This window comes from Aquarana catesbeiana, linkage group LG04, assembly GCF_042186555.1.
Source record: "Aquarana catesbeiana isolate 2022-GZ linkage group LG04, ASM4218655v1, whole genome shotgun sequence".
Taxonomy (NCBI): Eukaryota; Metazoa; Chordata; class Amphibia; order Anura; family Ranidae; genus Aquarana; species Aquarana catesbeiana.
Window position 1 is genome coordinate 676,984,489 of NC_133327.1, and position 25,065 is coordinate 677,009,553.

Here is a 25,065-nt window from a genome sequence, read left to right on the forward strand (position 1 = left end):
ATTGCAACAATGACCTACGGGCTAGTCCAACCAATCATTGACTCAGCCTACACAGTGGGGTTGGTTTACAAAAACTAGAGAGTGCAAAATCTGGTGTAACTGTACATGGTAGCCAATCAGCTTCTAACATCAGCTTGTTCATTTAAGCTTTGACAAAAAAAAACAAAAAAAAAAAAAAAAAACCTGGAAGCCAATTGGTTTCTGAGTTTTTTGTTGTTTGTTTAATAGTTCCATTAGACCATCTATTGGTTAACTGGACCCATACTGACAGAACAGAGACGTATAATACAGTGGAACCTTGGTTTATTAGTAACGTGGTTAACAAGCATTTTGAAAGACAAGCAACTTTTTTTTTTTTTTAAATCCTGACTCGGTTTGCGAGTGTTGTCTCACAAAACAAGCAGGATTCAAGCCAATGGGGTGTGCAGTACCACATTTGGCCAGAGGTACGGGGGCGCTGGTGACACTCGGAACGGTTTGGAGCCGTTCGGAAATACTCTGCTCCCGAGTGTTTCTGAGTTCAGCCGAGCTGTCCCCGAGTAGCTCTCGGCGCCCCCCCACCTCTGGCCACATGCGGTATTGCATGCAATAGAAGTAAATTCGGAACGAATTATCTTCATTTCCATTGACTTCTATGGGGAAACTCGCTTTGACATGCTAGTGCTTTGCATTACAAGCATTCTCCTGGAACGGATTATGCTCGTAATCCAAGGTTCCACTGTAATCAGTACAGGCACAATGTTTACTTTCCAAAAATGTAGGGTCCTTGCTGGGATGGCAAGCGATGGATTCCTTATAGTTCCAACTCCAGGAGACAGGCTAAAGAGAAAAGAATAAGAAAAAAGTTAAATCACATGAAAAATACAAGATTTACCAAGCACAAGTCTTCAGATCAGAGGACTAGAAAATATATGAATCAGCATTTTATTCTGATTTGTAAAAAAAAAAATGTACTGTGTACTTGAATATTTAAATGGCAATCCGGGACCGAAAAGGAAAAACTCAGACATGGAGTACAAAATACATACAAGAGGACAATACAAACGTGTTTCATCAGGTTTGGGTACATCTCAACCTTCATCGATGAATTCATCTCCAACACGAACCTTGCCAGATCATCATGGGGTTAGAACACGTGTATTCCAGCTTAATACATATAGAGATCGTTTCTCTTCTATGCACCTTCAATCTGCAGAACATGGTATCATTTTACTGATCATCTTAATCAAATCTAAAGATTGAATGTTTGTAATACAGATAAACACAAGACTAGCGGCATATGAAAAGGTGACATTAATATTCTTGGGTAGATCTCAGTCTTCATTCATCGATCAATTCGCCTCCAACACGAACCTAGCCAGATTATCTAATGATTAGTCTCTTCTATGCACCTTCAATCTGCTGAACATGGTATAATTATACTCAAGGCTTTTTTTTTCCAGCTGGAATGCGGGGGAACTCCGTTCCGGCACCTCCATTACCGAATGTAGGTAATGGCAAAGGGTGCTGGAGGTTCTATTGAGACTGGCTGCTGGGGGATCTATTGTTGCTGGATGAGATCTATTTTTTATGTGGTAGTCTATTGTTGCTGTTGGGGGACTTATGTTGCTGGGGGTCAACTGTTGCCGGAAGAGATCTACTGTTGAGGAGAGGAGTCTTATGATGCTGGCTGCTCAGAGATCTTTTGTTGCTGCTGGGGGTCTATTGTTGCTTGGGTGGTATTCTGTCGAAGGGGCTTATTGTTTCTGGGAGCAGGGAGGTCTATTGTTGCTGGAGGGGGGGGGGGGTGTCTATTTTATTGCTTGTTACCATTAACAAATTCCATATAAATTACTTTGTACCACAAAATATTTGTCTCCGTCTCTAAAATGAACAGTACTGAGAGGTGGGTAGGGGGGAGGAAACAAGGGATGGTGCTCGGAGGTGGGTAGGGGGCGGAGACAAGATGTGACTCAGAAGGGAGAGAAAAAAAAGCACTGATTTTACTGATCATCTTAATCAAATCTGAATATTGAATGTTTGTAATGCAGATAAACACAAGACTAGGGACATATGAAAAGGTAACAATATTCTCATTAATATGCATTAGGAAAACAATTTTATATAATAATGCAAATATAAAATACACAAAATTGCATATTTACCTAGCAAAATTAAGAACTTTTATAGTGACTTAACATAATGTATATATAATAAAAAAAAAAAAAATTATATTTCCTTTAAATCTCAACCTCTGTCTCAACAGTTAACATAATTCTTGAAGTGATATGGTCATCAGCCAAAAAAAAAAGTGCCAAAAGAAGTTCCCTGTTATAGGAGGTATTCTCACATCTCCAGTTGCTCCAGTCTCTTATGTTCCAGCACTTCTCGACCTCTGCAAGAGCCCATTCTCACTGGTGCAGTGCGTGGATGTCCATTTTTGTGCGTTTCACGTGTTGCATTAAGAATCCTATTCAATTTGAACGGGCCACAACACACCTAAAATGTTTTATGCCACACAGCAACACACACATTGTTCACACCTGTACACTGTGGTGCATTACAATTTAGGTGCAATTCATTTATAATAAATGGTAATGCAATCAGGGTGGATTTGATTTAAATCACTAGTAAAAAGGCTTGATTTAAATCAACTCAATTGAAATCATACATTTTTAAAGAGCAACTGTCATCTCTGTCCCACAGTGGCTCCTCCTCTGACCCGCTGTTGACTCACCAACAGCTCTATTTATTTTAATGGGACAGCTGGTGATGCGGCAGTGACACAAGGTGAGGGACGTGGTGGCAGCAGGTGAGTGGATGCCCACTAACAGGCGCTGCCATGATGGATCTGAAACGACAGGTGCTCTTTAAATGTAAGGACTCATTCTTACTGGTAGTTAGAATCTTTAATATTTGCAAACAAAATTAAGGTTTCCTATTTAGAATGATAAGCGGTCAGGTTAGTAAAACAGCAATATCAGAACAGATTCAATCATACAGGTTGTACATAAATTTGCAAAACAATGGGATAAAGGAACATTCCTGAAATTTGTTTTAGCTCATGGTTACTGTGAAATTGTGTGAATGCCTCAATGCAGTGCATGTTGTTATCTCAGCTTGCATTCATTGAATAGAGTTTACCAAAAATGTAAATTGCAGAATATACAGCCTCATGCTACATAACTAGACTCCATTCCATGCTGAATAAACTAAATTATTTATTTATAATTTTTATTATAAATTTAATAACAATTTTTAGATAAATTTGATAAAAATCAGATTTAAATTAAAAAAAAAAATCTGATTTCAAACAAATCTGATTTTTTTTTTTAATCGTTGATTTTTATCCACCCTGAATGCAATGCACAACTGTACATACACTGCTTTAATTGTGGTAACACATGGTCATATAGCTATATATATCTATATCTTTATTCATGCAGTTTAACGAGATGTTTTTGCGGGATGCACAGTTTCGAAATCACAAGATCCAATGGGGCCGGACTCAGACGGCTCTCCAAAACCTCCACCCTGGATTGTAACTCCTGAAATGAGCTTGCCAGAGAGCTTAGGGTGGAATGCATCTGCGTAATACAAAGCGACCGTACGCAGGGTGACCTGCTCAGCACTGGAACCTAAAGTGCTGGGAAAAAACGGTCTAAAAAGTTCCGCCTTGTGGGCTGACGCCGGGTATGAAATACCCCTATGACGTAACTCCGCCATCAGTCTCGGGATGGTCCAGGACCTCAGAGAAGGCGTGCTGTCATGTTCCGAAGCCCCAGCGGGAGGAGGAGGGATGGAAGCAAAGTCCTCAATGTCCGCTGCTTGAGACATGACCTAAATAACCATCATAAACACACATTACATTCCAACTGAATCCACTCGACCCTAAACAACCCTCTTTAACCCCTCCAGCTGTCTCGTTTCCTCAGAAACAATGCCTTGTGTGCCTAAGACAGCGTACATCATACCAAAATTTGGAGGCAGAGTAACCTGTTGTGCAACAGACCAATTAAAAACATTCACCCAGGCCTACAGAAACCTGAAAACATGTCAGGTTCAACATGACTAGTGTAAAGAAACATAACGAATGAAATGGCCTAACGTAAGCTGACTGAGAAACTGGTGAGACTTTTGTAACCCAAGACGTGATAGGTAAATACTGCAGTGGCGTAACATGACCTGAAAGGTGCAGGCAAAGTACTATGAAGTGAACAATGCATGGCAATCATGACTTACCTTTGACCGAGAATACTTCTTACTAAACGTACGAGGTTTGCGCCTGGCGATCAATGCCCACCCTGAAATATAATGTATGAGCGGCACTGAAACACGGGTCAGACCCCTGCAACCAAACTGAGTAACCTAAAGCATGGCAGACATTACATAACCCAAACCTACGAACAACCTGAAGACGTGTCAGGCAACTGAACGGGTGTCGAGAAGACATGATGCATGACTGTGACATGAATGTGTATGAAGCAGATGAGGAGACTTGCCACTGCACAAGTCAATAAAAAAATGAAACATCTCAATCCGATGACACCCATAAAAGTGATAGGTGACCCCGCAGTGGTATGAACCGTCAGGCCTAAAATAACCATGCCCCCTGTGTGTGTACGGCAGCCTATATAAAAAATAAACCAACACACACTTAACTGAGCTGGACTGAAACCTGGAAGAAAGATACTTTGAGGCCCTTGTTTGCTAAACAGGAACAACAATTATAAGGAAAAACGTACTAAAGCTAAAACTTGACATAACGCATGGCTGAGTGAACTCAGGTAGGAAATAAACATAGCAACAAATCGCATGACTAACGTGTATCCCTGGTGCGTGAGCTCTGAACAGAGGAGGGTCAGACAGGACATGATAATTGACCAGGCCATCGACCCGTGAGATACCTGGAACCCCTGGCAGGCGCCCCGCACTAGTCCACCCATCATGACGTGGTGGAATACAGCCGAACCGATTGAAGGAAGGTGAAGTCACGCTGCCTTCGTGTCCCAACCAAAACTACCCCATGACTGTGGCAGCGGGCCTTGCGCTGATGACTTGACCAGTTTAACATGCTGCCGCAGCACCCCCCCATGTGGCCATGAACAAGTGAGACTTGACGGCTCTACCAAACATAAGCCCCAAGCAACCTACCATGTCTTACCAGCCTACCTAGTCCCAACTCCAGCCTTACCTTGTGACCGCCACCAAGGGAACCTGTGTACAACAATATGAGTGGAAACTTGTGAACCCAAACCGTGCAATGACTAGATACATGACACTTACTGAGCACTATGAACTGAACACAAACTGGCAGAATGTATGCACACTGCAACCTAAAGAAAAATATATGACGGAACAACGAATACATAAAGACAAGGAGATGCGGACCGCGTGATCCCAGCCTGACCCCCTCTTGCCCTTTTTTTTCTTGAAGGAGCTGTCATGCAGGGAAAATGCCACGGGGCTGGTTCTAGTGCACCTGCTTGCCCCATCCCGACCTGCATGGGCAGACACCAGACCCCCCCCCCGTAGCTATATGCCGAATAACCCCCGGATGCATGAGGAGCGGGCCCCCTTAATCGAAGGCCCCACGTCTGGACTGCACAGCGAACGGCAGCATCTAGCCTGCCAATGGACCCCCCGATACATACTCCTTCTTGAAGCTTCCAGGTACATGAAAATTTTACCAAAGTTCCATGCCCTGAAGTGAGTGAGGCCGTGCGCCCCCACCTCTGGATGGCCCAAGGAGCACCCCCTATAATGCCGATACGTCGTGATGACAGAGCCCCCAACGGGCAACCAGGCACTGGCCATAAACCCCCCCCAGGATGACACCTGTGCCCTGAAAGGGAGACAGCTGTCTATTGCTGCCACTGCACATCCACCTTGCGGTGCCAAAAACCAGAAATGACACGAAACGTCTGGAGCGTCACTACGAGAAGGAAGGCCGACAGGAGAAAGGAGGGCAGGTTTAAGTACAGCCCAACTCCTACAAATTCAGGCTTACCTGCGGTCAGCCTTCCGAATAGTTAAAGCTGTAATGTAATCCATTAAATTACAGACACTTACTTCACTTGTTGATTTCAATTGGCTGCACTACATGTGGCTTATGGGACATTTTGGAATTTTTGGGTTGCTTGTTTTTTACTGTGCGTTTTGCAGCATTTGCCTCATTTTTTAACATGGTAAAATGTGTTTGCTGTGCTGTTAACAATTAATGCCACTGAAAGCAACTAGTAATTTTAGGTGTATAAAGATGGCCAAACACTATACAATCTGATTGAACAAACATCCATGAGGACAGTGAAGTGCAATCACTGATTGAATTTCATTTAAAAAAACATGCAGCTGGAAATGGGTTGGTAGGTAGGAAGGTGGACGATGCAGGGTGTGTGCTAATGAGGTCAGCTGGTCAACTCCTTCCTGCGTCATGATCTAAAGTCTGACCAGGAAGTAAGGCAAAACTAATGGATACGTTTGGAAACAAGGATGAGGACAAGGATAGTGTCTGTAGATTTAATGGAAAGCTTTGATATTTTTTTCAAAAGTAGTACATCAATGCTATATTGGTACATAGGGGAGCTGGATTTAGGAAAGGAAAAAAAAAAAAAAAAGGAACAAAAAAGGTGACCTTATCCTTTAAAGGAGAAGTACAGCCAAAGCTTGGGCGTAGCAGAGAGCCGGTGACTGAGGCGCCAGCTCTCTGATCAGGGAGCTCTGCAAAGCGAGTGATCAGGGGTGTTCGATCGCTCAGTTCTCAGTGTTGAGTCAATGGGGGACTAATGCTTCATCCACCTAGGTAAATAGGATTCTAAAAAAGAATAAATAAAAATCCCATACTTCTCTTTAAGGCTGGGTTCACACTTCTGCAAATTGGATGCAGAGAATTCACAGATCAGGAGACTGACTGGGTCTCTATAAAGCCGGTTCACACATATCCGCAGTGGCTCCGGTGGGAATTGCACAGGAGTCCTGTGCTTATTTTGGTTAGTTTCAGGTCTGAATTCAGCCAAAAATTCAGGCTGAAATCAGACCTGAAAACAGTGAATGGGGGATGCACCTGACTCCTGCTGTGAGTCGGGGTGTGCTGCAGTGTGAACCCAGCCTTAAAGTATAACTAAAGGCAAAACTTTTTTTTCTTTAGTTTTGGATTGGGTGGAGAGGGATTAGAACAGCTGTCAGTGGCCCCCTAAGGAGATTCACACTCCATTTGTCCTGTTTACCATTATTATTGAAAGTACTTTAAGTTGTCCCCCAAAAAGTAATAGAGGAGAAATCTTCCAATGGGGACACTAGTTCTGGTGACCTGGGGATCCCCAAGGAATTCCTCTAATTTGCAGGGATTTTCTCTCACTTCCTGTTTGGCTATGAGACAGGAAGTGAAGGGAAATCTCCGCAATGTGTCACGGTTTGCAAAAAAAAAAATTAAAAAAAAAAAAACGGGGTTATAACCCTCCCTTTACTCTATTCCAAAATGAAAACAAAAATGCCTATAGTTTAAGTATGAAATAAGCCCTTCCATAATCTGTTACGGCAATGGGGTATAGTAGGGAATGTTGTAAAGACTTCAGAAAACAGTTTGAGTTAAGCCTCATACACACGATCGGATTGTTTGCCAACAGAGCATCAGACTTTTGTGCGAAGGGCGTGTGCCAGGAACTTGTCTTGCATTCTAACGGCACACAATTGTCAGCAAACAAATACGAACGTAGAGAAGTACGACGAGGAATTTCAGCTCTTGAGCACCACCCTTTGGGTACCTTCTGCTAACGTCGTGTTTGGTCAGCATTGAGTCCGAGCATGCGTGTTTGTACTTTCAACTTGTGCGACAGACTCGTGTACACACGACAGGAAAATCTGACAACAGATCGTTGTCCGCCGAAAATGTACTGGCCTGTAATCCAACATTTGCTGGCGGAAAGTTGGACATTTGTCTGATGGAGCATACTAACGGTCGGATTTTAGGCCAACAGTCTGTCATCACACAATTCCCTGCCGAAAATCCGATCGTGCGAGGCTTAAGGATCGTTTATTACAGCCTACTGAAAGACTGGCCACTTTGTTGTGGCTATCATTTACTGCAGGTCTGAACATTCTACAATTCAGTCATGAAGGTTTCCTGTACCATCATAGACTATGATCCAGACCCACACAAAGAGGACCCTGTAAATGGGCATATTTCTAACAATGTAGACGATTCCTCTAGCACAGAACATGAGAGGACATCAATCTTTAATAATCTTCAATAAGTAACACTAGATGTAGACAACAATCCATTTACTATCAGAGCTGTACTGTACAAAATGTTCTATTCCTTCTGTAAAGAACATACTGCAGCGCAGACTTTGATGGCCAAGGACTTCTGTGCAACAACAAAGTTTAGCAAATGTTACCCCGACAGTTTGCTTAAATTTTTATAAGACAATGCTACATCTTCCTACCTGCAGATTAAAGTGATATTTTTTTATTTTGCCTTTAATAACCAACATGTCATACTTACCTGCCCTGTGCAGCGTACAGCACAATTTAAAAGGGTACAGTACAGTTGAACTAGTAACCAAGACAAGAGGGCCCTGCTAATGAGAGCTTACAATCTAAAAGATAGGGGCAAGTGTTACAAAAGCTAAAGTGGAACTAAACCCTCTTATCTTTTTTTTAGCCAAGGAGGTTGCCATCTTAGCATTTGTTTGATCTGCAACTGTAATGGGACTGCACATGTGATCAGTCATGACTCCAGCCATTTGATAAATTTACAGTTTAGTTTATGTTTCAATTGTTTGAGAAAAATGTTTTCAAGAGTAAAACATACAACATAAAGAACAATGGGTACAGGTTTGCCAAGAGTACCTACAATAAGGTTGCACTAATTCAATCCTAGCACAAAACAGGGTCATAAGGGTAGTGTCTAGCACATAATTCCATCACTTTGACAGTTTAGTTTAAAGCACAAGCCAATGTGCATTTCTGGCATGCTAGGAATGTAACTTTTTAAAAAAATTTTAAACTGTTAAAATTGGTGGGTTTAGTTCCACTTTAACTATGGGGCATAAGTTTATGATGTAAAAGTTCAGTAGTTACGTAGAGGCAGGATAGGCTTCCCTGAAGAGAGGAGTTTTGAGGGATTGCCCAAAGGCAGAAAGAGTTGGATAGGCATACAGATTGAGGTACATAAAAGAGTATAGAAGGTAGAAGTTCTGGAAGGGAGCAAGAAAGCAGGAGATATTAGGAGGAACAAGGGGGTTTGGGTGATGTTAGGTTGGTGATGTAGCTCAGGGAAGAGCTATGGAAGGCTTTGCATAAGGTTATTAGTATTTTATTTGTGGGCGACTGAAAGTCAGTGAAGTGATTGACAGAGAGGGGTAAGCAGACACAATGATTAGCTGGATGAGTCTACCAGCATTCACAATAGACTGAAGAGAGAATAGCCTGGGTAGGATAAGCCACTGGTGTTCAACCCTGTCCTCAAGTACCCCCAACAGGCCATGTATGCAGGTTTTCCTTTATCTTGCACAGGTGCTTTAAATCAGAGTCAATGGCTTGGTATTTTGGACAGTTATTTTATCTAAGAAATTCCCAAAACATGGCCTGTTGGGGGTACTTAAGGACAGGGTTGAGAACCACTGGGGTAAGCCGAGGAGGGAGTTGCAATAGTCCAGGCAAAAGACAAGGGTGTGTATGAGTAGCCAGATGGTGTCATTGGTTAAGGAGGAGCATATTTTAAAAATGTTATGGAGTTGAGGGCTAAAAATTATGGACGGCGATTGGATGTAAGGCTGAAATGACGGTTCAGAGTCCAGGATTACACCTAGAACCCTGGCATGACGGGGAAGAACTGATAGTTGTGTTATTGTTCCTAATGGAAAAGTCAGGGGAGAGGGTATTGGGGGGGGAAGTAACATTATACACTCGGTTATGGAAAGACTGAATCATAGGAAGTGTTTTACCATCTATATTAAAATGTCAATTAGTAATCTGCAGGGAGAGATGGAGTTAGATTTGGATGATGGCAGCATAGAGATGGTATTGGAAGGGTATCAAATAACCAAAGGAAGGAGAAGAGAGAATAGGAGTTCAGAGCCTTGAGGGGGCCCTACGGAAAGTGGAAATAAAGGAAATGGAGTTGAAAGCGACAATGAATCAGCACTTATGGATAGATAGAATCACCAAGCAATACACTCACCGGCAGGGCCATCTTAAGAGCATTATAGGCCCCCGGGCAATACAGTGCACTGGGGCCCTGACTACACAATCACGCACGAGAATAAAAATGCAAATCATCAATAAGGCTATATTTATTGGTACTTCCAACAAAATCAGTGTTTAAACATTAACACAACGTTTGGACAATATAACACGAACTTGAAAAGCAAGTAATCAAAAAACAAGAAGTTACAGATTGAAATGGGACAGTACAAAAGCACTAATTTATAAGGGGGACACAAGATATTACAGTCAAAACTTGGGGGGCCCGGGCACTAATAACTTTCACCACTAAATCATACAACAACAAAAAAAACACAAACTAAATATATATAAATGTAATGTACACACTCACTCTGGTGCTGCCTGGTGGGTAAAAAATCGATTTAAATCTTGAATCGAGTTGAGGTCAAATCGATTCAAAATTTAAGCAAATCGATTTTTTTAGATTTTTTTTTTTCACCGCGCCGGTCCCGAGGCGCTGCGGGCATGAGTTTTTAGGTGAGGCCGCGGCGTCGCGGACTAGGCCGAAGCCGCGGCATCGCCCAAAAACTCATGCCCGCAGCACCTCCGGACTGGCGCTGACACCGCACTGGGCCTGAAGAGCTGCGGGCAAGGAGTTTTTAGGTGTGGCCGCGGCTTCGGCCTAGTCTGCGAGGCCGGACGCCGCGGACTAGGCCGAAGCCACGGCCTCGCCTAAAAGCGCATGGCTGCAACGCCTTGGGACCGGCGCGGTTTCCAAAGGAAAAAAAAAAAAAAAAAGAAGAAAAACTCGATTCAAATTGTGAATCGAGTTTTAAGACAATCGAAGATTTTTTTTTTTTTTTAGAAAATCTCCCAGCCCTACTGGTGGGTATTAATGCTGGCGTGTGTACTGCTGCCCCTGGCTCCTCCGAGACGCAGAGGTGTGACAGGAAGCATGCGGCTGCAGTAGAGAGCAGAGCCGATGCTTCCTGTAGCTGTCACAGGCGGAGTGCATTTCATATCACTCCGCCTGTAAAGAGCCGGAACTACACAGAAAAAGCATCGGCTCCGTTCTTCACAGTGAAAGCCGACTCACACTGCCCGCCGCTAAGTTGCTGACTGATATCGAGACTGATCGCGCGGCACTCTACCTCTGAGGGAGCCGCACAGCACTGGCACAATGCGGCAGCAAACTTTGTGACATCTGAATGGTGCTTGGCTGGGGTCGCTGGGCAGGTGGGGTCCTCCAGGCAAGTGGGGCCCCAGGGCAACTGCCCAGTGTGCCCATGCGAAAAGACTGTCCTGCTCACCGCCCAATACACCTGTTGACTTGCTTGGTAACACAAATTGCTAATCAGCCAATCACATGGGAGCCACTCAATGCATTTAGGCATCTAGAAGTGGTGAAGACAACTTGCTGAAGTTTAAACCAAGCATCAGAATGGGGAAGAAAGGGGATTTAAGTGACTTTGAACATGGCATAGTTGTTGGTGTCAGACGGGCTGGTATGAGTATTCCAAAAACTGCTGATCTACTGGTATTTTCACGCACAACCATCTCTCGGGTTTACAGAGAATGGTCCGCAAAAGAAAAAATATTCAGTGAGCAGCAGTTGTGTGGATGAAAATGCCTTGTTGATGTCAAGAGTAAAATGGGCAGACTGGTTCAAGATGATAGAAAGGCAGAAACAGTAACTCAAATAACCACTTGTTGCAACCAAGAAATGCAGAATACCATCTCCAAACACACAACACATCGAATCTTGAAGCAGATGGGCTACAGCAGCAGACGACCACACCGAGTGCCACTCCTATCAGCTAAGAACAGGAAACTGAGGCTACAATTTGCACCGGCTCACCAACACCGGACAATAGAAGATTGGAAAAATGTTACCTGGTCTGATGAGTCTCGATTTCAGCTGCGACATTCAGATGTGGGTCAGAATTTGGCGTAAACATGAAAGCATGGATCCAGCCTGCCTTGTATCAACAGTTCAGGGTGGTAGTGGTGTAAGGATATTTCCTTGGCACACTTTGGGCCCCTTAGTACCAATTGAGCATCCTTTAAACACCACAGCCTACCTGAGTATTGTTGCTGACCATGTCCATCCCTTTATGACTACAGTGTCCCCATCTTCTGATGGCTCCTTCCAGCAGGATAATGCACCATGTCACAAAGCTCCAATCATCTCACCACTGGACAATAAGGTCCCTGTACTCCAATGGCCTCCACACTCACCAGATCTCCATCCAATAGAGCACCTTTTGGATGTGGTGGAATAGGAGAGAGACGCATCATGGATGTGCAGCGGACAAATCTGCAGCAACTGCGTGATGGTATTTCACTATGGACCAAAATCTAAGGAATCTTTCCAACACCTTGTTGAATCTATGCCACGAAGAATGAAGGCAGTTCTGAAAGCACAAGGGGGTCCAACCCGCTACTAGCAAGGTGTACCTAATAAAGTGGCCAGTGAATGTAGTCTTGAGATAGTAATGCCGCGTACACACGATCGGACATTCCGACAACGAAATCCTGGGATTAATTTCCGACGGATGTTGGCTCAAACTTGTCTTGCATACACGCGGTCACACAATTGTCAGAAATTCCGATCGCCAAGAACGCGGTGACGTACAACCAGCCAAGAAAAATGAAGTTCAATAGCCAGTGCTGCTCTTCTGCTTGATTCCGAGCATGCGTGGAATTTTGTGCATTGGAACTGTGTACAATCGGAATTTCCGACAACGGATTTTGTAGTCGGAAAATTTGAGAACCAGCTCTCAAATTTTTGTTGTCGGAAATTGACAAAAAATGTCCGATGGAGCCTACACACGGTTGGAATTTCCAACAAGCTCCCATCGATCATTTGTAAAATCCGATCGTGTGTACGCGGCTTAACAGTAAGGAGTTGTGGTCATTGGTTTTAAAAAAGGATCTGAAAAAAGGAAAGGGAAAGGGAAAAAGGGATCTGAAGCAATTTAGATGGTGGGAGTGACAAAGCCTTTTTCCACTTTCGTGGGAAAAAAATAATATAGCGTATACAATTGCAACTCAAGACATTATAATTAACTAGTATTAAAAATTACCTTTTTTTCCCCCTATCTGTAGCATTGTAATCTGGCAACCTGGAGGTGTTCTTTACACAGATGGTGTACAGAACACCGCCCCAGATATGTCATTTCCTGCTTAAGTGATTGGCTGACTGATTTTCCCAGAAGTCTGCTCTAAGATACCAGTCACATTTTTGGCATCCCTTGCAACAAGAATGTAATTTTTGGTGACAAGCTCCAAAATGGAAATCACATCTACACGCAGGCAGACCTTGCTAATTTCCTCACTAGAGCCCTGCAGGTTCAGCAGCTGATTGAAAACTATAAAAGCACTCACATGGACACAAACAGCTATTTCTTCAGAATAACAAAAAGGTAAGAATCTGCAACAAAGCTTGTTAAAAAATTTTTCCCCTCCCCATCCACTCTAAGTATAGGGGTGACCAGTGCATGTTTTAGGAGGGGATGGGAAGATGTAAGTAGTGAGAGATTAGGATATTCTAATCAGATATTACATCTGAATCTGGCAAATGTCATAACAACTTGTTATATGACCAGAGCAAGCACATCTTGTAGGGCTGGTCAGATGAAACTACAAGATGGCAGAGTGAACTCCAACTGGTAAAATGGAAAACTCTGAGATTTGTCAAAATGGGCAATACAAGACTGTTAAAGTGATTGTAAAAGCTTGTTTATTTTTTTTTAAACATACATATCATACTTACCTCCACTGTGCAGCTCATTTTGCAGAGTGGCTCCGAACATAGTCTTCTGGGGTCGCTTGGCAGCTCCTCCCCGCATCAGATAACCCCCTAGCAGAAGCACTCTCTCGGGGAGGGTTACCTTGCGGCGTGCTCCCGGGTCCAGCATTCGGCGTCCATACCTGCCGAATGTATGACTCAGCCCCACGTCATTGGATTTGATTGACAGCAGCGGGAGCCAATGGCTGCGCTGCTATCAATCTATCCAATCAAGAGTCGGGACCCCGTGGAGAGAGGGACGTCACTTCCCTGCTGGGGGAAATACAGGTCTCAGGTAAATAAGAACGGGACGAGGGGGGGGTGGGCGGTCACTGCTAGGTGTTTTTTTCACCTTAATGCATAGGATACATCAAGGTGAAAAAACACGAGGGTTTACAACCCCTTTAAGTATCTTGGTTCAGTAAAAGTACTTTTGAGTCCTTTTTGGGTCTATACTTTCACCAAATTCATAATTTATACAGGAATCTAGAGTGGAAAAATCCTGGATACGCTAGCTCACATGAGTCAAACACAAGGCCCATGGGCTGAATTCGGTCTGGCAAGCCATTTCATGTGGCCCTATAACCTCTCCTGTAACTGCAGCATCACCCCCTTCTTTCCCCCCCCCGCCTTGCCTCAGCAGTTGGCTTCAGAGAGGACAGAACCCCTCAGCCAGATCCTGCGCTGCTCCATGCAAACACAAACAGGCCGGTCTCTGCTACCCCCCCCCCCCAGCAGCAGGACTGCTCCTACAGATCCTGCTTCTGTAGCACCCTCTCATCTCCCCCTCTTCTGGTTTCAGCATTCAGCAGACTCCAAAAGCTGACTCCAGCCCTCCTCCAGACCTTGTGCTTTCTGCTTACTAGCTCTGCCCCCAGAAGATGGTGGACTCTTGACTTTTGATGGTGGGGGGGTTGGGTCTTGATATATGATTTAAGGAGAGGGGTCCTCTGGACATCTGCTAATAATTATAATACAATTCTATGCCAGTTTAAAAGAGTTGCACATCACTGGTATCATAAGTTATTGCTAAAACCAGTAATCAACTGCAGAGGCAATTATTTAATATGATAAAAGAGTGGATACATTTATATAGCAATATATAATGGTCAATCATAATGCTGATGTGACGCCCCTGCTCTAGATGTACACTGAAACACTGGAAGGAAAAGGCCAAGTGTTTCAAATAATCATACAAGCAAAAGAAACCATGAAAATGAATTGTTATGGATCACCTTTAATTGAAACACATGATTCAATATGCATTGTGTAACATTTTGTAAAAATAGGAAAAAACACAAGAGTCAAATCCACAGGCCACCTTTTGCTGTTGGTAAGGACCAGGAACAGCGAGTGAAAACATATTATTGTCGCAACGCTGCAGTCATCTGTGGACATAAATCAAGTAAAACAACAGCTCCTGTGGGGAACAAAAACAAAATAAAAAAGTGCCCACTCATTTGTAACCTTACCAGATATAGCAGGGCGTCCTTCATTATCCACAGTCAGTGGAACATCTGAGATAATATGGAAACATGCAAACATCAGCTAAAAGAACATGAAACCTAACATTGAGACATGTCTATAAAGGCAATCCAACAGGGAATATTTACAGCAATTCAAATAAGAAATACAAGCCGGTTCTCCTGGACCTCCGAGAGCAGACACTGCTAAAAACCATCACACCTCTAAGCTTGGTTTGAGTAACTGAAAAGGGAAGCAGGAGAGTAATTTTCAAAAACTGCCATGGACTATAAGATCAGATCTTCATCTATCAGAAAATATACATGCAGAATTACTTACAATCCAAAAAAAAAAAAAAAAATAATTTTTATGAACATTAAAGAAATGTCAAAGTAAATACAAACTGATGAACAAATGTGAACAAAAAAACATTCAGCCACATTTTACTCAAGAAAAATATTGCCAACATAAATCAGTACACAACTAAACAAATTAGTCTAGAAAAGTCATCATGTTACTGGTAAAGCTCTGGCAGACAACTTCATATTTACACATTTAAACATCCTGTGTTCTCATCAGTTACTCCTTTAGATGCTAAATGGATAACTTGTATTCCAAATGCAGGACGCAGGTCTAATCCGAGTCACATGTGGTTAATGCCTCCAACTCTTCCTTGGAGTAACTTGCTGCAGTGGTGCTCGTTGGCGTTTTCCTTGTATAATCTCTATCCATTAAAACCATTCCACGCGAGTAGTTGGAAGGTTGTCTGGATTTGGCCCCGAAGGTTGGGGAAAAACTATAACTGGATTGTACCATTCCCAGTCCTGAGGTGGAAAAGTTACTCGCAGGGCCATCAGGGACTTCGCAAGCCATATCAGAATCATCAACGTCTTCACTGGCCACATCGGGCACCATGGGATTAGCGGATGCCTTCATGGCTGGTGGAGGGTTTTCTAGTTTCATCTTCTTTTCTGGAATCTCCACCTTGTGTGGAGCACTTGCAACCTCTGCTTCCGGATCTTCGTCTTCAGAAGGTATTAAATCTGCAGGGTCTTCTTCAGTAGCTATTAGTTTATAGTAGGATTCAAGTTCTTGCTGCATCGTTTGGTTACTGATAGAAGCCTTATAGGAGGAAGGCTGACTTTCTGAAGATTTTCTCATATCAGTGGTGGGTTTCGGAGTTGCAATGTGTGTGATTTTTATGTCTTTACAGCCTGGGTCTGATATGTGACCAAACAAAGAGGTGGGCAGAGACAACGGCTCCCTTTTAAATTTTTGGTTCAGTTTGGAAGTTTGATTATAAGAGGGTTTTGATGGTTCAACAACTGGCACTACTGAATGCAATGGTTTTATCTCCTTACCAGTCTGAATATGTGTAACCGAAACTTTTTGGGCCTCTGGGGGGTTTGTTTTAGTCGTTTCCGGGGATTTCATTTTATGCGCTTCCGGGGATTTCATTTTATAAGTTTCCTTAGGTTTTGAAACTTGCATAGATGAATACTCAAGCCGACCGGTCAGCGGGTTCATTGACAGAGAAGGACCCTGTCCAGCTTGAGAAGCTGCTTTTTCAAGTTTAGAAACAGTCTTTGTTTCTATAGGGCCCATCTCCTTCTTTGGTAAGGGCCCGATTAATTTCTGAACTTTGGATGTACTGTTCGTTGAACTGCCTGCGACTCCTTTAGCTGGCTCAGGTAAAACATTCTTACTCTGAGACTCAGATATTCGAGGAGCTGCTGCATGGCCTGGACTTTGACTCGACTGCGAAGTGCTTTTTCCTTGCTGGAGTTTCTCGGAACTTTTGCTCTCTGTTATCTTACTGGAATTGCTTGAACCGGTTTTTGAGGCATTTGTGGACGATGCAGGTTTTGAAGAAGGTGCTGCTTTACTGCCTTGTCCAGCCTTCGCTTTGGCACCCTGCTGAAGAGCATCTGCAGGTACCTTTTTAAACAGCATATCATACAACTCACTGCCCCTAGCTGGCTGGGATGTAGTAGTGGTTTCGGGAGAAGGCGTTGGATTTGGTACTAAATTCTTATTAGCATCATCCTTTTTTGTGGCCGTTTTTATAGGCTGTGGTTTGGTTTCTTGAGTTTCTTTTAAAACCACCTCTTCACCTTCAAAAGCTTTAGAAACAATATCTTCTGACAGAATGGTCTGAGCACTGCTTTTCACTACTGGCAAGGATTTGGATGTGGCATCAGCAGACTTTATGGACAGGAACGTGTTTAGAGGGGCAGGCTTGTTTACAGTCATGTTGGACTTTCTTAGGAGAGCCAAAGGAACTGGTAGGTTTGGTCTAACTTTGATACGTGGGGCATCGGAAGAAGTGGGTGTCATAAAAGATGCAGCAATAGAAGCGGTGGTCAGCGTGGAGGTTGTCGAAGATGAAGTACTGGAAGATGAAGTAGGAGATTTACCCTGGGAATTGCTGGGTTTACCTAGAAGCTTAATTTCAATTCCCTTTGGCTTGTTGTTTTGCCCTTTGGCCTCCTCCTCTTTCAGTGCTGCCCCCTCAACGTTTTCAGTGTTACTAGCCGATTGATTTTTGTCATCTGTTGGCTTCCATGTAAACTTTCCAAACGTGGGGGCTTTTACTGGCTCTTTATCTGGTGTTTTTGACTTCCGTTTTGGATCAGTCTTGACCGGCGAGCTAGGTGTGTGTGATCTGCGCCTGCTGTTGCTCTTGTCCACCTCATGGTCTCTCTTTGCTTTCTTTGACCGGCTGTGCTCTTCATTCTGCAGTTTACGTTTCTGTTCTGCTTGCTTGCGTGCCGCCTCCTGGGCTGCGGACAAGCTGGCCTTTTTTCTCTCGCGACGAGACACTTCATAATTGATGTATTCATCTGTATATTTCTGTAATAAAAAATAAAAATATAGAGCATGTGATTTTAATTCATGCAACCAAACCAAAAAAAAAAAAAGAAATGCATCACACTGTTGCTTCATAGAAGGAAAAATCAGACTTCCAGCGTGTGAACACCAGAAAGTGGAGTGTTAACAAGTATTTGCAAAGCATTCAGAACATCTGAATTGAGAACCACATGTGAACCTGTGCTCATAGTTTCTAAGGTGATCTGCAGGTCTACAGAGTAGGCAACTCCAGGTTTATCTTCACAGAACCTGGTGAGAACCTAAAAATGCCATGTGCTCTGTTAGGCAAACACCAACCACAACTTCTGAGGACAATCCGCATATTGCCTCGTTTTGCTCCTGGTTGGTGACGAAGGACGAGCTGGGTAAGGTCTGAAGTCTTCAAAACCCAGCTTGGCAGTCAGTCACATTATCGCATTCCCTACCAGCCCAGTCAATTGCAGCCGGGGCATTCCCCATCCCGCAGCTTCAGGTACACACAGGGGGCGGGGATGCTTGTGACATCTTTGACCCAATATGGCCACAATGTCATCGACCTAATATGGCCATTGCAGGCAGATGATGTCACAAGCATCCCTGCCCTTTTACGTACATGCAGCTGCAGGGCAGGGAATGCCCCAGTCATTTTGCCTGGCAAGGATGTGACAGCTTTCCACAGGTTCTGCTGGACTTAGTTTGGATCAAACCCAGTTCCTTTTTATTGGTGACCAAACGCTGGCCATCAGGAAGAAGGCAGGCCATGGATTGACCATGGAAGCTGTTGAATTTCCATAACAGAGACCAAATATTGGGGGATAACCAGCATTTGGAGATATAGAAAGGAAATGAGAAGACAATACAATAAAAAGGTATGCCTCCTGCATGTCCTATACCGCGTTCAGCCCTAAAGTACATCTAATGATAAAACCTGTCTTCAAGATTCACCCCATTTGTGAAACTCTCACTTGTGTGTCAACAGGAATTGAACTGAAATTTCTTGCGAATGGGACAGGGGTTTTAACGCTCCCCTGCTATATCCAAAAAAAAAAAAAAAAAGTTTTGAACTTGCATATAATTTGCCACATTTCTACAAGTATACAGCTCCTGGCTGGATGTGGAAAGTCTAAAGTCTTCGTGAAAATGATATTAACTACATTGGCTGCCCTCCAGAGATCTTCTGCTGTACATCTGACTTTCAGGGCCAGTTCACAGCATAGAAAAGCAGTCAAGGTGCGTTCCAGATGCTTTTCTGCATGTGCGTTTTTGATGCGTTCCAGTGCGTAATTGGGGCATTCCAGTGCATTTTTTCCCCTTTTTTTCTTAACCTTAAGGATGTGTGTTTCAATGCATTTTTCAGCGTTCCTGTACAGGAAAAATGCAACGTTAGGGTGTTTAATTTTCTAATGGAAAAAAAAAAAAAAAAAAAAATTTTTGCAGTTTGCTTACGCCCCGAGTTTGAGTGATGTAAGATATATATGCTAAATTTCAAGAAGATTGGATAATATTTAGAGGTTGAACACTTTGATCTATTTTGCAAAAGTAGGCAAAAAATATGATTTTTCAATGTTAATTACTTTTATTGGGAAAACTAGAAATCACAAACTTAAAATACTATTAAAACTATACACTAAGATTAATAGGAAATATGATAGGCAAAACATGTGTTCTATTAATCAACTTTGAACGATGCAATCCCTTGTATTCTGTCACGTCGTGGATCCCAAACAATTCAAAGAATGTCTGTTTTATTAGTAAAAAAATGGGTCAGGTCTTTTCCTTCAAAAACCATGTTTTTACCCTCTAATTATTTCACTTCCTTTTTCTTTGCAGGTTTGGTTTCTAAATTTTTAGTCATATTTTCCTTAACAGCCTGAGTAATACGTTTGTCCAAAAAAGCCAATTCTACGTTTGTTTATGACAGATACCAAAGGTGTCTCTTAGCAACTGTGAGAGCACATTTGACGTCTGCATCTGGGTAAGTGCTCAAAAGCTGTAGCATATCCAAATCATTCTTTGGAGCCCATCGACTTACAATTGCCTCATGCCAAAAGCAAACATATATGAGGCTGACAAAATGTGCAACCCATTTCATTCCTTCCAACTGTCGTTGAGGAATATTCAACTGTTTAGTGAAGAGGACAATTTTAATTGCATATATTGACTTTGCCATTTACCTTGCTTGATGCAGTGCCCCTGGGATCCTGAAACTGAAGTCGTTATTAGACCAACCTCCTAGGTACAGGAGTGAGAGTTGGAATAACTCTTTGTAGTCTTCTCTTGGATGACTTCCATCTTTTAGGACATTTAGGCATTTTCACTCGTTGTTCTTCTAGAAAGCTTGGAACGGACTTTCTTCATCCAGCATTGTTGTATACGACTTCTTATCAAGTGAAGCCCACAGACTTTGCATTGATAAAAGTGATCAATGTGTGCAACCCGTAAATATTATCCAATCTTCTTGAAATTTGGCATATATATCTTTTACATCACTGAGACTCGGGGCGTAAGCAAAGCCTCATGAAAATCACATCTTTGGAAAAATGAAACACCCTATGCAGCGTGTTCTACATTTTTTCCTGGAATGCACTGGAACTGCAAGCACTGGTGTTAACTATGCCATTAAAAAACAATCTACTTCCCATGCGTTTTTGATGCAGAAAAAAAAACCGCACAGGATTGCATGTGGTGTAAACTGGCCCTTAGATCAGGGACAATTGTATTTTGAGTGCCAGGAACCAGAACTTTCTAGCAAAGTGTCAAAGTGGCATCTAAATACTTAAAAATAGGCCTATTCATTTACCATAAGTATTTGGAGGTGGATCCATACCCACACATTCCACATCAATGGATACATTTCAAATAATAGATAAGCGAAAATACTTACCGTTTCTAGAGAAACTGCTGCTTTGGGCTCCCTCCAGTGCTGATCAAGTAACAAAAACCATAGGAACTTGGTCTCAAGATTGTTGAAAAAGGAGAATCAATCAATCTGAACACTGGTGTTGCTCTTCAACACAGAATACACGACCAGGCTTTGCTCACTTGAACTGGAAGCACTTACAAAAGCTGCATTTTCCATTCTAAGATTAATGCCCATCAGGGTGTAGGCAAGTCATGTGAAAACAAGGGCTAGTCAATGGTCCTCCTCTGCAGGATCATACAAGAAAAACTGAGAGGAACACATCAGATCTGGGCTTTGAGGGCCGCAGAAATGTCCCAACATGGCAGACCGGAAGTTTTCTGACAGTTTTACACCATAGTTTAAGGGAAGTTATAAAGCAGACCCTTTCCCCTTCCTCATTATATTAAACCACCATTTAGGATCATCAAAGAAACCGCCGCACACCGGAGCCGATCCTAGTAAGGATGTGTACATGTGAAAGTCTCTGTCCACCCCATGCTTGAAATCCCAAGCTGTCATTTTAAAAATATACATTTTTGGTGGCAGACTTCTTTCTTGTCCTCTGGGCGAGCCCACTAATGATATCCACACCTAATCTTGCAATTGCACTTAATGAGATCTGGTGTGGTTATTGTTTATACGATGACAGGGTGTGTATCCTTATGCCACTGGACACCCTCAATGCTGGAGCTAAGGCAACGTATCAACAATAACCTGCATAAGATCACCATGGCATCATCTGTGGACGAAAAAATGAATTTTTACCCCCGAAATCTCCAAGTTTACCCAGAAGACATCCCTTAAGGGCTCTGGCGACGTAACCTTCCCAGGGGACCCGCTGGGAAGCACCGCCTATGTCACAAGTGCCTCGAAAAAGGAGAAAGAAATGCAAATTGAATTTTACACATTTAGCATATGACTGGAATGTGTTTACAGCTCAGCTTTTTTTTTCGGTTGGGGTGGGGTGTCTGCCTTAAGGTGCACAGCAGTTACATTTTCCTGGCTGCAATGAGAGATGTGCTAACACTTGTAGCACAACTCATGCACCCTCCTCTTTTATCCAGGCTTGGGTGAAGCAATACAAAATACAGAAACACTTAGAGACAGCATTGGCATTCCCAAAGCAATATAAAAACCGGTATCGTTCATTTTCTGTAGAGTTCTTAGTGTAAGCCTCTTCAAAAGTTTCTTAAAGCAGATGTTGAATGTAGGCATAGAATACCTTCCCTTGTTCCTCCAACGATCAACATGCAATTTAAGTTTCTCAATCAGTTTTGCTTTCAAGACGTTCCTCCAGACCCGGTGATGTCATCTTGGTCTTTCTGCTGGCTCTGTAGTAAGATCAAAACTGGTGGCAAGGACCAGCGGGCCCCTATAAAATATTACTGCACCCTGCCTCAGATTTGCTCTCAAAGGCCCTCCCAAGCAGTTCGCTGCTTCTTGGCAGGATCTTAGATAAATGCAGACCATCCTAATGGGTGGCTCCCAGTCACGATACTGCTGTTTCCAAGCATTACATGAAAGAACACATCACCAGCATCCATTTAGACGCCCATGCTCTTTCCTGTTGGCCCACTGAACACTCTGCTGTTCAGTCGCTGTGTTAAATAATCTAGCAACTGATCAGCAACACCCAGTGGCCAGTAAGGAGGAGCAGGCCAGGGATGCGTTCTTTCACATAATACTTGGGAATAGTACAGTGACTGACAAACCCTAAAGATTAAGCCCGCCTGTGATGAAGACCAAAAATTACTGAAGGAGGAGAAAGTCAATAGCTGTAAGAGGAGGGCCAACAGTACAGATCAGGAGAAGAAGCAACTAAAGTGATTCAGACAGTAAATTAAGGTAGGCTCAAAACAGCTGCTGCAGGTTCAAAGAATATACAGTGGAGATGCAAGTTTTTTCAAGGATTTGAGAGTAGTCAGTTTTAAACATAGAAGAGAACTTTCTATAGGTGTGAATAAAGACAAAGTTCATCTTTAATCAACATCACACCACTGCTGCATATTCATCTTGCCAATAATCTTCCTGCATTCCTTCACCCAACCATGTACAGTTTCTGGAGCAATGGAAGACTTATGGAAAAAAACAAAAAAAAACAAAAAAAAACAAACCTTGAATTTTTCATTGTGAGAATACGTTCGGAGATGTTCATCAGCTTCTACGTGATCTGGAAAGGAATGATCGCAAAGCGAGCAGTAATAGCCTTTAGTTGGAACCATGAATTCTGCACCTAGGGGGTCGAGTACAGAAACGTCAGGGACATACAACATGACTGAGCTCTTGTTGCATTTACTGATCATGTACACAGGGTGACTCACCTTTCAGAGCGACAGTCACCTTCTGCTTCTTTGGACTACTGACTTCAGTCTTTTTTGTCTTCACCCAGGGCCTTTGCTGTTGCTTCAAACTCTATTGCAGTACACAAAACATACAGGTATGATGAGAATTTAAACAGGTTTTATAAGTAAGCTTACCATGTGTGCACCCAGTACCACAATTTATCCACAATAAAGACAAAAATTCCCCTCCACCTGCAAACCCGAGAAATAACGGCAATCCTCTGATCCGTACCTCATGGTGCTTCCTTTCGTGAAAATGTAGGAGAAATTCGAGTACATTCATGCACAAGCTATTGCAGTCCTCGCACCAATGTCCCCCAGAATCATAATACTCAAATATGTCCCCGACCTCAAAGGGAGCTGAGTCCTCTTTCTTGGGGGAGACCTTTGAAGGAGGAGCACTAGATCGTGAACTTCTTGACCTGGACTTGTCCCATGATTTCAAGCTTTCCTCAGAATCTGACGAGCTAGACGAGCTGCTTTCTGAGGAGCTACTCCTCCTGTCAGAGCGGCGTTTTGGGGATCTTGAAGATCGTTTAGGCTTTACGTCATCTTCTGCCTTTCCAGACAAGCGAGCGCTGGCGGAAGGGGAAACGTCCCCTGATGAATCTGATCTGCCCTTGGGCTTAACGTCAGTATTTTTGTCAGTTGCAGGTGATGAGTCGCTCCTCTCTTTGGAGTCCTGGATTGTCTTCGAGTCATTTTTCTCATTGATGCTTCCACTGGATTTTGCATCACTACTGGAGTCCTAGATAAGAAAGAAGAAGAATCTAAGCAAGAAAAAACTGAAAAAAATATGGCTCGTGAAACAAAGAAAACATATAGAGCCACTGAAAGGAGAAATTATAATTTCAGTGCTGCCTGAAGAACAGGCCCTCTGAATACTGCTCACCCGAGGAGAGAGAGGGCTCTTTTCCCGTTCTTTATAAGTTTCCTTTTTGTCTGCTAAATCCATGGGGCTAGCACCCAGGATCTCCGCCACCTTGATCAACTGCTGTTGCTTATGCTTGGTTTCAAAAATTTCATTGTTCAGAGAGCTGATCTGCCTGCGGGCACTATCGATTACATTGCTCAGCTCCCCCAGGAGAGGGTCCTTGTGACCATCTTTTTCCCGCCGCTTCTTCCGCAGGAGAATCCCTGTGACATAACAAAAGCAACATGGCGGCTGTGAAGCAATTATTTCAATTGAATGTACAGTTTTATTGACCCACCCATCCCTTGGTCCTTGTATGGTAGGAGTAATAAAGGAAAAAGGGGTTCCTCACCATGCTGTATACGCAGCTGCTCCACCTTTGTGCTCAGATTTTTGACGTTTATGGTTTTGGCTTTCAGGTCCTGCTTGAGTGTGTCCAATTCCTCCAGTACCTTAAATAAATAGAAGCATTTTTTTTTTTCCCCCACACATCAACATTTCAGTAAATTAAAATCCAGACGAGTCTCAGGCAAGACAAGTGAAGGAAATTAACACTGGAGGGTCCGCACTTACCTTAAACTTAAGCCACTTAGAACTGCTTCTTCTAGTTTAACAAGTTATGATAAATCAATTACGGCACTGACCGATGTCAATGATG

General features: G+C 43.0%; 1 protein-coding gene across 2 annotated transcripts in view; it reads right to left on the bottom strand.

Annotated features, from left to right (window-relative positions):
- Positions 1 to 1,459: 1,459 nt before the first annotated feature.
- ZNF318 (zinc finger protein 318) overlaps positions 1,460 to 25,065 on the bottom strand; it is a 55,854-nt gene continuing 32,248 nt past the window's right edge. For both annotated transcript variants that reach the window (XM_073628667.1, XM_073628666.1), the window contains 6 exons: positions 24,760 to 24,859; positions 24,387 to 24,631; positions 23,727 to 24,242; positions 23,474 to 23,564; positions 23,267 to 23,385; positions 1,460 to 18,253 (listed from right to left, as the gene is read on the bottom strand). In XM_073628667.1, the coding sequence (XP_073484768.1) occupies positions 16,034 to 18,253; positions 23,267 to 23,385; positions 23,474 to 23,564; positions 23,727 to 24,242; positions 24,387 to 24,631; positions 24,760 to 24,859 (3,291 nt within the window). In that variant the 3' untranslated portion in view covers positions 1,460 to 16,033. The remainder of the gene's footprint in view (positions 18,254 to 23,266; positions 23,386 to 23,473; positions 23,565 to 23,726; positions 24,243 to 24,386; positions 24,632 to 24,759; positions 24,860 to 25,065) is intronic.